The 15332-nt window shown below is 40.9% G+C and overlaps 1 protein-coding gene across 1 annotated transcript; it reads right to left on the reverse strand.

Annotated features, from left to right (window-relative positions):
• Positions 1–543: 543 nt before the first annotated feature.
• metrn (meteorin, glial cell differentiation regulator) lies at positions 544–3687 on the reverse strand. Its single transcript, XM_058061826.1, has 4 exons — positions 3452–3687; positions 2437–2873; positions 1666–1725; positions 544–1555 (listed from the first exon to the last, which is right to left on the reverse strand). The coding sequence occupies exons 1-4, from the start codon at positions 3538–3540 to the stop codon at positions 1242–1244; spliced, it is 900 nt and encodes a 299-aa protein (XP_057917809.1). The 5' UTR covers positions 3541–3687; the 3' UTR covers positions 544–1241.
• Between the last annotated feature and the right edge of the window lie 11645 nt (positions 3688–15332).

Raw genomic sequence — 15332 nt, forward strand, 5'->3', positions numbered from 1 at the left:
AATAACCTTATGGGGGGGGAGAAAGAGTCTGAGTGCAGAATCAGTGAAGTGGTAATTTTGGTTGTAAAAGTTCATTTCCAACACAAGTCAGGCAACCTAAACTTAATTCCTCAGCTGCTTGCAGTAAATGTGATGTTTTACCAAGGAGAAACAGGTGGTCACTTGAACATATACCGTGTGTGCTATTGCACAGACAAGGTACATTTTACAGGCGGAAAAGAGTTTTGCTTTGATAACACACGTAGTCTGGATAGACCCAGCGACCGTGTGGCACCTCAGCTCAGACATGCCCCCATAATGACAATTTATAGCTTCCTGGCTCCTGGAAATGGGGAAAGTGAGGACAACAGAATTCCAATGCTCTGTTTTCGACTTGCACTGTTTAGGCCTCCTTGTCGCTTGTTCTTGGCCGTTCAGGGTCACTTTCATGGCTACTTGAAGTGACTTATGTGTGAGAAAAGAACACTTTTGACGAGTGCTACTGATAAAGGTTTATATTCAAAAACCGCACATGCAAGAAGATAGTTTTCTTAAAGTGTACTTTACTAACAGAACATAGAAATAATCAACAATAGTGTTTTTAGAATATCTTATCCACATATTTACATGTATATACAGTATATTTACACACACAGAGCAAATGGCAGTGTTTGTAAGACTTCAGCACTTCATTTGGTTTATACAGTGCACATTGTAAACAGCAATACATATATTGTCACCAGTCATATATGATTATTTACAGTGAGTGATGGGCTTGAGTGTACAAAGTGCTCTTAGCACTAGCTTGGGCTGTGACAGCAGTCTCTGTACATATATTAAATTCACAACTGCACCTCTCTGCTACATATAGTTGCTTATTATTAACGTATTTGGTTTTCAGTGCTTGCAGCATAATTCCCTTTTCTTCACACAGTGCAATTTCTTTACTCTACATAATCTGCTTAATAACATGTGTCCTCTCTGGCTTACTTTTCATGCATTTTCCTGAGTTTGAATCACACCCAATAGGCCTGAATGAATGGTTCAACTTAATTCACCACTCTCTTCTTGTCTCCACGCCAACCAAGAAGCTCCAGAGAATCTCGCTGGGCTTGCTATTGCACGGAAATGGTGTATGGGAGAATCCATTTCTCTACTTGGTGGCGCCAACATGGCTTCCCAACCTGAAGCAGGACTGACCTGGCGTTCCATACCGCCTTCTGTGTCATGTAGACAAGCAGCAAGAAAAGGTCAGAAGGAGGTCAGTCTACAGGAAGTTCACAGGGTATCTGCTGTGCCGATTTGGCCACCGTGTAAGCGTGCAGGAAGTCCTTATAGCGAGGGGCGCAACCTAACCATGCCTCCCCAAAGTGGACTCTGCCGGTGAAAAGGAAGCTGCCTGGACCCGGTTTGACTCCACACTGCAGCAGGGTGCGGATCTCGCCCCTGGTGGACACCCGGCTGGTGCCGGTGAAGAGCGTGTACTTTTGGCGAAAAACCCGTGTGGCGCTGACCTTGATGACCGCTGCCCGCAGGTTCTCGTCCTCCTGCACCGACCTGATGTTGCCTCGCACCACTGTGGATAAGCAACACACATACTGGTGAGTCTACAGTCTATTTTTCCATGAATGCTGCATCCCACCCTTCTCTAAAGAGTCAGGATTAGTGCGAGTGGGGGCTGCTTACCAAAGTCACTGGTGCACACAGCCATCAGGATCTCTGTGTTGTTGCAGGGTCTGCATGCATCTGAGGAAACAGGAAAGTCAGTGAGTGACCCCATGTGACTCATTCATCTATTAAAATATGCTAATTATAAAAAGTTCAAATGCACAGGAATGTGAACTGTGCAACAAAAGTACCACTAACAGCTCCTACTTTTAACAGTGGAGGCTTTAAAGGTACACCCCACCCTAAAACCTTCTTGGGTGTCTAGAATCACACCTAATAGACTTCAAAAGAGGACTGCAGTCCTAGTCAGAAAAATAACTTTTTCTTCACAAGTTCATTCCTACAGGGGCAAAAAAAACTAGTATGGTCCTTGAAGGCAACTGCACATTCTCCACTCTTGATTAATGAGATTCCTTCCTATCCAGTGCAATGCAAACTTAATGTGTGGGTGGGGGTCACTGTTGCAGACAAGTCTACCCCACGGCTCAACAAAAGAGGGGAGCATCTCAGCTGGGGAGAGGCCTCTGTCGCCTAGGCGACGGCAGTAATCCCAGAATGCTCTAGCGGCATGCATTCAAAGAGCCGGAGGGGAACCCCCCCCCCACATACTGTGCTTTTGTACCCCTCCCCTTTACCCAAACTCTGCTTCCCCTGCTCCAAACCAACATGCCTACAGGGAAAATTTGGCTGCACTGCAGAGTCCAGTCAGCCCACAGAACTTTAAATTGTGAATCATTCACGCATTTCCCAATCCCTGCAAGTCAGCTAAAGGTTGTGACCTCAACTCACCAAAAGTGCTGATGTGGTTGGAGTCCAGCGACAAGCGAGCGGTCCAGTCCCCTCTTAGCTCATAGCGGAAAGACGCAATTCGCCGGCTGATGTCTTGGTGAGGCGTTGCTTGCAAAAAGAGAGCCACCTTCTCCCCCGGAAGCCGGCTGAAGCAGCGCACCCTCGGTGGGGGAGACGACTCCAGCCGGTCCCCTACCAGGAGCTCCAATACACCGTCCCTCTCCAGGTAGAGCTGGCCGCCGTGGAAGTGCTCGGAGGGTTTGATGCAGGCCGTGATGAGGCCAGAGGAGCTGCTGCCGCCAGGGCCCACCGCTATGGAGGGTAGGCGGGGGGACAGGGTGAGGCGAAGGGCTCCTTTGGGGTACAGCCAGTCTAGGGTGCCCTCGGAGCAGTGGAGGGAAATCTGCTCCACGCTGCCCTGCTGCTGGGATAAACCACTGGAGTGGACGAAAGAGAAGACAAGTCAATACATGTTTCTTGGACCAACAGCTTCAGAAGAATAAAGAAAAAAAAAATATGTCAAATGGAAAATGTCCAAAAAGCCTCTGAAGGAAGCCTCTCTGTGCCCCACTTTGACCCCCTCCCTCACCCCATCTCAGTACTGCCTTAAGATGGATACTTTTTATTTGTAAACTTTAATTTTTGCCACCAAATATTATAATACTAAATATTATACTTATATGCCGAACTCAAAGAAATAATGGAAAGTTCCACCTGCTGGCAGCTCTGTAGAGCACAGGTGCCCACATGACATGCCAGAGTCATGTGTTTGTTTGGTTTTTTTAATAAATAAGCACCCCATGGTAATATTATTACAAAATCTCATGTGTATGCAGAGTTTAGAATTAATCCCTAAAGTCTCCTGTCTGTCTGGACCCTGGAGGCCTCCTGCAATCAACCCCCCCCCCCCCCCCCCCCCCCCCTCACACGCAGAGAGCTTAAAAACATCTAGTCTCAACATGTTGCGGTCACCTGTAGGGCTTCTAAAATTTGAGGAAAAAAAAGGACAACTTGCCTTCCTCTCCAGCTGCACTGGTCCTCAGAATAATTGCACAGAGTTGTATGGAATAAAATCCAAATGGTGTAAATCCCCAAAACGTGCATCTTTTAAATACAAATGATGCGGTGTGGAAAAAAATAAATAAAATAATCCAATGCAGTTGAAATCCTTCTATATTCTAATCTTCACAACCATCCTCTCACCCTCCAAGTGTAAAGATAAGAGCCCCCTAACTGACTAAAGTGTCTGCCTGCTCCTCACTCAGTGACTGACTGAGCTCCCAAGTTTATCCCCTTTAGTAAAACTTGAGCAACCAATCAGAGACGGAGTCAGGAAACTTTAAACCACTGCTCTCAAGTAGGAGCAGGAGAGGGGGGCAGGGCCTTGAGGGTATTTTTTTAGGGGGGTGGGGATTATCCAGCCAGTCCGTCTGACCTGAAGAAAGAGTGACAGTGCACAAGTATGTTAGAATTCCCCATTGTGTGCATAAAGGACGCAGCAAAGTAACTGAGACAATGTGAGCAGTTTGTCTTGTCTCCCTCCTCCCCCCCTCACAGTGCATGCACATACATGCAATTGAGATTAAAAAAAGAGTACTGAGACAGGCCAAACACATGCAACGTATTGTTTTAATGTAAATTAATAAGCTAAGTGGGGTTTTTAATCAGGATCATCAGGTTGCTGTTCACATTTTCAGCTTACTTTACTTTTCATTTAAATATTTTAAAAAATTGCTCGAACAGCATAAAACAACAAAAACGAGGGGAAACTTTATTATCACTTTCACACGAATGGAGGAAAACTACTATTACTATACTAAGCAAATTACTGACCCCTAGTGACCAGAATACTACATACTGTATGACTTTCATTCATTCATTCATTTTCTACCGCTTATCCTCATGAGGGTCGCGGGGGTGCTGGAGCCTATCCCAGCTGTCTTCGAGCGGGAGGCGGGGTACACCCTGGACTGTTGGCCAGCCAATCACAGGGCACATATAGACAAACAACCATTCACACTCACATTCATACCTATGGACAATTTGGAGTCGCCAATTAACCTAGCATGTTTTTGGAATGTGGGAGGAAACCGGAGTACCCGGAGAAAACCCACGCATGCACGGAGAACATGCAAACTCCACACAGAGATGGCCGAGGGTGGAATTGAACTTGGGTCTCCTAGCTGCGAGGCCTGCGCACTAAGCACTCGTCCTGACTTGTCTGTCGATATTTCTTGACTAATAATAAGTCCATGGTCGGACGCACAGTGGCCTAGTGGTTAGCATGTTGGCCACACAGTCAAGAGATCTGAAAGACATGGGTTTGAATCTCTGCTTTGGCATCTCTTGTGTGGAGTTTGCATGTTCTCCCCTGAGTGTGTGTGGGTTTTGTGCATAACAATATATGACTACATAACGAGTGCAAGCAGATGAGTAAGCTTTCAATTTGTTATTTTAAAATTTTGAGTTCAATCCAAAAAGCCAACAAAAGCTCATAGCTCCCTTGTCAATAATGCTAATCTTATTTTCCGAATCAGCTATGATGAAGATTTTTGTCCTCCTGTGCGGCCGTCGAGCCTTGTGACTTTCAACCCGCTGTGCCTCGCCTTCATGTGGCGGTATTTAGAAGCATATCAAATATTCTTTTGTGCAAAGCACCTCCATCCATCTCACTGGAGTCGCCGACGTTTCAGTGTGAGTGTGATGAAAGTCAGGGCCCGCCGATGGAGTTATGACAAGGGCCCCGGGTCGCAGACAAAGGCACATGTGCAGAAATCCAGCTGCTTTATTGTCTGCTGTTGGACAGGGATAGCGCTTTGTGTTCCTGCAGGCTATTTCAAAGCAGCAACCTTTAGAGAGAACGCATGGGAGGAGGTGGGGGGGTGAAATGAATACATTCATAGTGATGGACTTCACTATTGGTAATGGTAATGGTTTCATTTCATTTGAACATGCATCAGTTTACAATTGAGTGCATCCCATAATCAGTTCACAGTTCCACATGTCCAAAAGGAGTAGGAAGAAGAAAAGCTTATTAAATCCTACCCCTCCATCTGGTACTTTTACAATCAGTAACTGTTACATTTGTTCACTTCCTGCTTTCCATAATACAGTTTAAGGTTTTGGGTTTTTTGGGTTTTTTTTAATAATGCACCTCGTACCTAAGTTCCACATACTGAAATGCTATGGCTTTTTAACGTAGTCCTAGCATATAAGTGTTTCAAATGTAGTTCTTCCCTGAGATCATATTTCTCCTCTCTTGTAGAGAAGTATTGGATGACATTTTTAGCTAATTGGTTGTTTTTAGCCTTATGCATTATTTTAGCTGTTTGGAAAATAACTACAGTAAAATCTCGTTATATCGATATCGGTTATATCGAAGTACTGCTTATTACGATACTATTTTCATTTCCCGGCAAATTTCTAGTCTTTTATGATATAATTAGTTCCGTTAGTACGATACCCGGTTATTATGATAATCCGGTTACTACGATGCCCTTTTCATCTCCCGCCAGCCAATTTGGTCTGCTTATATCGATACAAAAGCAGCTTAAATCAATCTTTGCTTAAGGATTTCAATACCAAAAAAGAACACGGTGAACGGCTGCTTCCAGTCAACTTTATTTTTCACACCACCACCAGAGTACAGCACACACACCGATTCCCGCACTTCCTGGTTCACAGGTCATGCTCAACCCGCCCCACATAGCTGGCCAAACACATGCCTGCAACAGAAGAACCAACTGACATAGCATACACACCTATTCCAACGAAGACACAAGCGTACAAATACATGTATTTAATTGTGTTGTATTCAGATATCTTTTTATCGCTTGCAATAATCACTGTTTTTCATATGTACATGCTGGCGTTCGTGGTTTACACACGAGAGAAACTGTTGCAGGCATGTGTTTGGCCAGCTATGTGGGGCGGGTTGAGCATGACCTGTGAACCAGGAAGTGCGGGAATCGGTGTGTGTGCTGTGCTCTGGTGGTGGAAGTGTGAAAAATAAAGTTGACTGGAAGCAGCCATTCGCCGTGTTCTTATTTGGTATTGAAATCCTTAAGCAAAGATTGATTTAAGCTGCTCGACATTGTTCTATACTATAGAACAATGTCGAGTGCATTACTGCCCACTTTTAATGCAGTTCGGCGCAGTATCGGATATATCGACAGTCCGGTTATATCAATATTTTTTCCGACTCCCGACAATATCGATATAACGAGACTTTACTGTATATCAGCAAGTTTAAGTATTTGTGGTTTTAGAAATAAGGAGTTAGTATGTTCTCTGTAGGCGGCATTGTGAATTATCCTTACTGACCTTTTTTGCAGTACATTTAGCGAGTGAAGATTGCTTTTATAGTTATTAGCCCATATTTCCACACAATAAGTAAGATATGGTAGAACCAGAGAGCAATAAAGGGTGTGGAGTGATTTCTGATAACAAGTTTTGCTTTGTTCATGTCAAGAAAGTGTATTGATTACGGATTCAAACACATCCATGTACGTCAACTAAATGTATATTGAATAACAATTACAGGAGTCACCTTAAAATGAAAAGCTATTTGACTGACGACAACAAAACAGTGGATGCAAATCTATCATGATGGTAATGGAATTGAAATGGAAACTCAAAAGATCAAGACTTATCATTCCAGACTGGTAAATTTCCATGGCACTAAGGAAATTACCGAAGCAAGACTAACGTCTACCAACGTTGTATGGTTTGATATAGTACATGCATTAACATGTGCACTGACATACAACATGTAATAGTTTCAGTATCTTGCCGTATGTTTATGATTTAACACACTACCAAAAGTATTAGCATAGCATTTCAGTATGTGGAATCAAACTATGGAATGGATTGAGTAAGACCCTCAAACAATGCACAACGATGAGCCAATTCAAGAAACAATACAAGCAGTTGATGTTTGCTAAATACAAGGATGAAGAGTCTTGAACCAGTCATGATGTGCTATATATATATATCACTATATTGACACTTACTATGGTACCCATTATGTCATTGTATGGTCATATCACCTCGCACTTCGGTACGTGACAAAAAAAATTAAATTAAATAAAAATTAAATAAAAAAATAAAAAATTATATATATATATATATATATATATATATATATATATATATATATATATATATATATATATATATATATATATATATATATATATATATATATATATATATATATATATATATTAGGAAAGCAGGAAGTGAACAAATGTAACAGTTACCAATTGTAAAAGTACCAGATGGAGGGGTAGGATTTAATAAGCTTTGCTTCTTCCTACTCCTTTTGGACATGTGGAACTGTGAACTGATTATGTGATGCACTCAATTGTAATTGTATGCATGTTCAAATGAAATAAAACCATTACCATTACCATATTTCCTAAGGCACATTGATACACATACTTATGCTAGTAGCGTAGATACAGCGACAACACTTACGATGTCCGCTCTCCTTGGGGTGGCTGTGTCTTCCAGCATCTTGTTGAGTCTTTGTAGCCAAATTAATAGCTAGGTATCCACTCTTCTGATGCTGACACCAGTGCTAAGCGAGGCATCGTGTTAGTCACAAAAATAGTTTTTTAATGTTAGCTGCTACAATGTACAACTCCATTATGATGGGCAAATGATGGGCAAAATCGCAAAAAAAAGTGCAGTTCCACTTTAAAAGGCTTTACATTGTACTTCATTTTCCAAGCACAAATTAACTTGATGTGGTCCAACACGCCACAATAATTAATTATAGACTTCATTTTCCAAATGTCTAAAAGTTGTGACATTGTGATATAAGGCAAAGTGGGCTTTACTGGAACCCATGTTTGTTGTGGCCGATCAATGTCGGATCCAATTAGAGGTCAGTTTCAGTGTGTGTGTGTGTGTGTGTTGTGTGTGTGAACCATCAGGCCTGCTTGTTTCCGCTCTGCGTGTAGAACAATGCTGCTTTTCATTGCACTCAATGAAACACACACACACAATGAGGCAGATTCCCACCGTGGTACAGTTGTGTAACTTCTCAATGGCGGACAGCATCTCACCCGCCCGCCAATGAGAACGTCTTCAAACAGCGGCGTCGTATGCCTACGAGAGTTTATGTGCATGTGTGAATTTTTTGTGTATTTGCTCTGGATTCCAGTGTGTGTGTGTGTGTGTGTGTGTGTAAACACAGAGAGGATGTCGTAACAGTGCGGTGTCAACAGTGTTTATAGGACCTTGGCATGTGTGTAACTTTCCCTCTGTGATTCTTCCCGCTAACACTGCCTGAAAGACTCTTTCTTGGAGGTTTTGCTCTTTCTGAAAGAGAAAAATATTCCTACGAACATCAAAAAAATGCAAAAATGTCACAGCATTGTATCATAGCTTGTAGGAATGCGTATTTTTAAGGAGTTCAATGCAAACATCCCCGATGCCCTCTTTCCCATGACTGTTTGCTAGCTTCCCATGGCACCTCGCTGCTAATCCGGCCGATCTGTCATGGCTGATGTTTGTGTTCCAGCGCTGAGTTGCCCCGCTGCCCCGAAATGATATCTTGTCAGGGTGCTCTGATAATCAGCATTCCTGGATTGTGCTTCGTCTTGTTGCCAGGTTGGTCATGGAACACGACATCATCTCATTTGATGATATAAATGCTGAGATGGAGCCAGTATTTCATTCAGTTTGCCATGGAAAAACTATTTATAGATCAAGGGGAACTGCACTTTTTGGGGGAATTTTGACCATCATTCACAATCCTTATGTGAAACATGAATATATATTTATTTCACTTTTTTGTGCCTTATAACGTGAAAAAATGAGTTAAAATGTGCATCATTGGGACACAGCGATTTTGTCCTACCAAAAAAACAGTGTTCCATTTACATAAGTGACCTGTATATTAACCAAGCTACAGCTGTATTCTTATTATAGCAGCTAACGCGGAGTACTATATTTCTGGCGGAATAACACAGAGTCTCGCTATATACGTTGTGAGTGACGCTACCTATACTACCCCAATGAGAACATACATTGTAAGTAACTGTTTTGTGTGTGTTTGTATGTTTCATACAGCAACATTATTCTCTGTATAGGAAGCGGAAGGAAGCGGAAGGAAGCGGAAGGAAGCGGAAGGAAGCGGAAGGAAGCGGAAGGAAGCGGAAGGAAGCGGAAGTGGCGTTAGTTCCGATCAACGTCTCTGAAATCATCAAAATACTGTAGTATTACACGGTATCATCAATGTACTTGTTCTTGCATGATCACAGCATGTATATAAAACGTTGTTGGAGTGTGTCCCAATGTTAGCATTGTTAGCTAGCTCATATTAACTCATTTTTGGGGGCGTTATCATGCACAGAAACATGAAAGTTTTTCAACTCTGCCAAAACTTTCATCTTTATCTCTTGGTTCCTCCAAAGCGCTAACTATTGTGTACGTTGTTGTATGCAGATGCTAACTAAACACACTCCCGTCGTTTTGTGCCGACTGTGTGAGACTAGCGGGCAAATCCCTTCCCACAGGTTAAGTAGCGGCCTGAGTCCCATGGCGGCCAGAGGCTGTGAGAAGAGTGTCCGCTACGGGAGCCTGGAGACACTTTCCACTGCATGTTTACTCCATTTCCCCTGGAGACGCAGATGTGAAAAGTGACACCTGCTTTCCCAGGATCAACGTGTTTGTTTGTTAGACAGTAAATGTCTCTTCTGGTTGCCTCTCATGTTAAAAGCCCAGTGGGAAAGTGAATAGAAGAGAGTAGATCAACAGAGAAGCTTGACGGCAAACGCAGCTGGAAACACGCGAAGGCGCCTTGAGAACGCCGTCTTAATGCTTTTCTAAACATGTAATAGATCACTTAGCTGCACTGTCACGGTACTCAGTACTTCATCTGCTCCATTGGGATCCCCCCCAAAGCAACAATATGTAGAAACCTTACCTTTAAATATCAGCACGGAACTCAAAAGCAACACTGGCTCAGTTACAGTACTTTTACTAGTGGACCAGCCTGGACACGTCCTGATGCTGACTCTTTATATTTAATGATCATTTTCAGCAACTACACTACCAGTGTAACCTTTAAGAACACCAAAAAGAAGTATTTCTTTAAATACTAGTACTCTACTTTTTCCACTTGAGGCATCCTCATCTTAGCCTGCGCTACTTTACCCTTTGACTGTTTTCTGCACTTTATGCATCCGTCAGCTCTCTCTCTATATATATAACCTAATTATAGGGTCTGGGATCAGAGGTCACAGCTGTGTGCCCCTGGGACTGTCCATTTGGAGAATGAAGGGAGAGGCAGACTGCAGGTGTCTAAAATGGACTGAATGGGTAGATTTTTGTCTAATTTACATTTTTGTATATGCTTCATACATATAAAAGGTAATAAGTATTCATTCATTTTCTACCGCTTATCCTCACGAGGGTCACGGGGGTGCTGGAGCCTATCCAGCTGTCTTCGGGCAAGAGGCTGGACTGTTGGCCAGCCAATCACAGGGCACATATAGACAAACAACCATTCACACTCACATTCATACCTATGGACAATTTGGAGTGCCAATTAACCTAGCATGTTTTTGGAATGTGGGAGGAAACCGGAGTACCTGGAGAAAACCCACGCATGCACGGGCAGAACATGCAAACTCCACACAGAGATGGCCGAGGGTGGAATTGAACTCGAGTCTCCTAGCTGTGAGGCCTGCGCGCTAACCACTCTTTGCCGTGCAGCCAGTAATAAGTATAACACCAGTTTTAAATCAGTTTTAGAGTTCCCACCCTTTCTCAATCGTAGCTAAAGAGCAGTTTGATGGCATTTCTAGTGACAAGGTATCAAAACAAATTGTGCAAAAATGCATTTGAACTCCAAATTTGGCCATACAATGAATAATTTAGAGCTCCAAGAACTGAAATAAATATGGATGTGGTATAGCATGTATGGCTTTACTGTATGTTCCATTCAGTATGAAAAGCACACATGAGAGCAGTTTAACTCCAATGTAAACCAGCCAGACTCTTTTAAAGTGGTTCTTGTCATGCCGCTACCATAGTTGAAATTGGGAATAACACCCCGGATTGCACAGGAAGCTTCCAGTGAGGTTGGGGGGCCTCTTCAAAGTGTTTAATTGTTGCCAGATTCAAATGAACGCGTTTGTGGTCATTTTGTCATTTTGCCCTGGTGGGCTTCTTTTTTGTTTTTGTTTTTTGATGAAAACCTGCTTGCGTCGTCCCTTTCTCCTTTCACTTCCACCTTTACAGCTCTCATTAGCCACCAATAAAGGGGGGGTCTGCATGCCCATCCCAGATTTGCTCATTTGCCCGAGTGCTTTGTTTACCGGCAGCTCAGCGGTTCAGCAGCAACACTTCAGTTTGATCAAGTCTGTTGTTTGAGCCCAGCTGGGGAGGTCAGACAGAGGTTCGTTGCTGTCTGCTGAGTTTTTTGGGGGGTGGCTCGCCCTTCCCCCTGTCACCGCTTCTAATTGGCCGGATCGGTTTGGAGGGAAATTTAACACAAGAAGCAGATTCCCTCCAAAATGTGACAATAGACACTTGAAGTCCACAGGGGAAGACAGATGTTGGGGTTGCTGACCACATCCAGCATCCACATATGAATGGCATTATTGGACTACAATGGAGTCGCCCATACAAAGGGCACATGCATCATTTTTGGCGGGCAAATTGGGGTCCTTTTAGTAGCTAGTTTCTTTGAAAATTGGAAGGCTTTACTAATAAACGTCCACATTACAGAGGAGATGAGGCTTTGTAAACATGATAACCGCATCATCAATTGATACCTCACATTGGCTTCTGTCGAACGGAACAGATCCACATCTCCTGTATGAGTGGCCGCAAACTAACCATTAGTCCACCGTGCCACACAATTACATTATAACTAGATGTTTTTTATTTCATATTTTTGCATGTTCTAAATTTGTGTATATTTAATACATATTAATAATTTACAAAACAACAATTATTATTAATGATTTTAGAATACATGTAAATAATACGCATTAAATAATAGTAATAATATTTTTTCATAGCATTGTTTTACCGTTATATATATATCAGTTCAGTTATCAGTTATATCAGTATATATCAGTTCTTATATATTTTTGGGAACATTTTCATTTAATACTTGTATTTATAAAATTATTACATTGGAAAAAAAAAGAACATTTAAAAAATACAAGGATAATGCTATTTAAATTAATTTCATTCTTTTATTTGTGTTATTTATAATTCTATAAGAAATATACATAAATTCATTAACGTAATAACTTATAATTATGCATATTTGTATGGATATAAATAAACACATTGCATTATTATTTCTATCACTTAAAAATATAAATATTTCTTTAAATTCATTATGAAACTAAAAGAATGTTAATCCTATAAAATCATAAAAATATACCAACAAAATAAAAAGAAAGAACAAAAAAAGAAGAAAGAACAAAATAGTGGTCGATTTAGTCTTTAGTCTTTATCCGTTTTTAAAGCGTTTTTTTTTTTGCTTTAGATATTTATCACATGAATTATCTGACATCCAAGAGTAAATCAAACCCCCTTTTTCATGCTTGTGTGGCTGACATTGATACATAAAGTTGATACAAAATGCAACACAATCCAAACCCTAAAAGAATGCATGCTCAGTTTTTCCCTCTTTTTGTTGCCTGACTGCTCTCCATCTCCTCCTCCTCTTCCTCCCTTCAATTCAGCTTGGTCAGCAAAGGTCATCCTGGGCTGTGCACAATGTAATTAGCCTTTCTACACACACACACACACACACACACACACAAACTGACTTGAAACTAAACTTTAAGCCCCCCTCTTCTACACAATAGTGTAGCCAGACAAAAGACACATGCCAATACTCCGCCCCCCCCCCCCCCCCCCCCCTTTGGCACTAACAACTCACTAACATTGCACATGAACAGTTCACATTTCACACCTGAAAAACTGATAAAACTCTCAACAGCTGCTCAATCGCCACCCGTGGATGCAATTTCAGCTTCAAGACGTCGTAAAATGAAATGTGTGTGTCGAGTCCGCAGCCAAAGATGGAACGAATAGCCTCTAAAGCAGGTGTTTCCGCAATGTTTTGGACTTCAAATTAGACCTGAACCTACTGGATATGAAATTAATTTGAGATTGAATTTGAAAAAAAGCTTCATTCATCCCACAGTGGAGATAAATAACCTCAACAGTCCCATACAAACCATATGTATGACCTTTAGAATCAACATAAAGTCATAATTCAGGGATAAGATGCTGATTTTGTGAGTAAAAACGTATCCCTGGATGATAATTGTCATATCACCTAGTACTTTGGTACGTGACAAATCTTTTTTAAATTTTTATAAAATAATAATTATTATTACAATAAAATAATTATATAATATCTGATTAATATATCTAATTATATAATATTATATAATATTAATTATTATTGTAAATAATAATTATTAGAATAAAATGAAGTTTAAAAAACTAAAAAACTTAAACTATATTAGGAAAGCAGGAAGTGAACAAATGTAACAGTTACTGATTGTAAACGTACCAGATGGAGGGGTAGGATTTAATAAGCTGATTTTGTGAGTACTAACATATCCCTAGATCAGGGGTCAGCAACCCGCGGCTCCAGAGCCGCATGTGGCTCTCCAGCCTCTTTGTTGCGGCTCCCTTTGCAATGCTTGAATATTTTTTAGCACCCGTGTGGTGAAAATGCACGTCTTTGTTATGAGTTTACAAAAATCCAACTTTGTGTGAGACCATGAATGCATCCTGACTGAGTTCTGACTGGTGACTGAATGAGCAGACAGGATGCTATCCAGTTCTCTCTGACAGGTTAACATGAAGGGAAATGAGTAATACTTTGAGTTATTTGAGTTATTAATTATTATTAATGAGTTATTTGACGATTCTAAAAAATAAATTAGAGCTCATTTAAAAACAAAAGTTTATCTCCAGTACTAGCAAGAGTACTCCAACTCGTCTTTTTTTTTCCCTCCAATGTTGTTTTAAACATACAACGTTTTGCGGCTCCAGGCTATTTTTCTTTAGTGGGCAAGTGGGTGAAATGGCTCTTTTCATAGTAAAGGTTGCCGACCCCTGCCCTAGATGATAATTGTCATATCACCTAGTACTTTGGTACGTGAGAAAAAAATAAAAAATTATAATTATAAATTGTATAAAATATTAAGTATTATTATAATAAATTAATTATTAATAATTATATAACAATTATATTATATAATAATTATACAATATCTAATTAATATTATACAATTATATAATAGTAATATATAATTATTATTTATAATAATAATTATAATAAAATAAAGTTTTTAAAAAAAACTTAAACTATATTAGGAAAGCAGGAAGTGAACAAATGTCCAAATTTCCATCACAAACATCTCACCCTGAGTGACCTTTTGCTTTCTGTCAGTGAAGAGGCCCTGATTAGCCTGCATACATGTGCAGATAGGCCCGAAATCCTCAAGGTTGAAATATGTATGAATCTGTGTGTGTGTGTGTGTGTGTGTGTGTGTGCATAGAGAAGCATAGAAGCAAATGCATGCAGTCATGCATATGTCTGCATGCATGAATGTGTCACCAAGAATGGCTACAATTCTAATTATTCAGCTGCTTTTTTGCATCCTCTTCTGGAGTCAACCAGTCGCTAGAGCAACTACTTCAACTTATACTGCTGGGTAGTCTGCGGCTCCATGGAGGAAATGAAGAAACACAAACCAGAAACACAACCAGCATGCAAGTAAACACTATTGACGTGACTTTCCAGAGCTTGTTAATTGTTGTAACCTTGACAGCCAAGCACAAAATGCTTTAAAGCTCACCAAATAAATACTATATTACATTTTTATGGTCTATATTAT

The sequence above is a fragment of the Doryrhamphus excisus genome, chromosome 22 (assembly GCF_030265055.1).
Source record: "Doryrhamphus excisus isolate RoL2022-K1 chromosome 22, RoL_Dexc_1.0, whole genome shotgun sequence".
In the NCBI taxonomy this organism is placed as follows: domain Eukaryota; kingdom Metazoa; phylum Chordata; class Actinopteri; order Syngnathiformes; family Syngnathidae; genus Doryrhamphus; species Doryrhamphus excisus.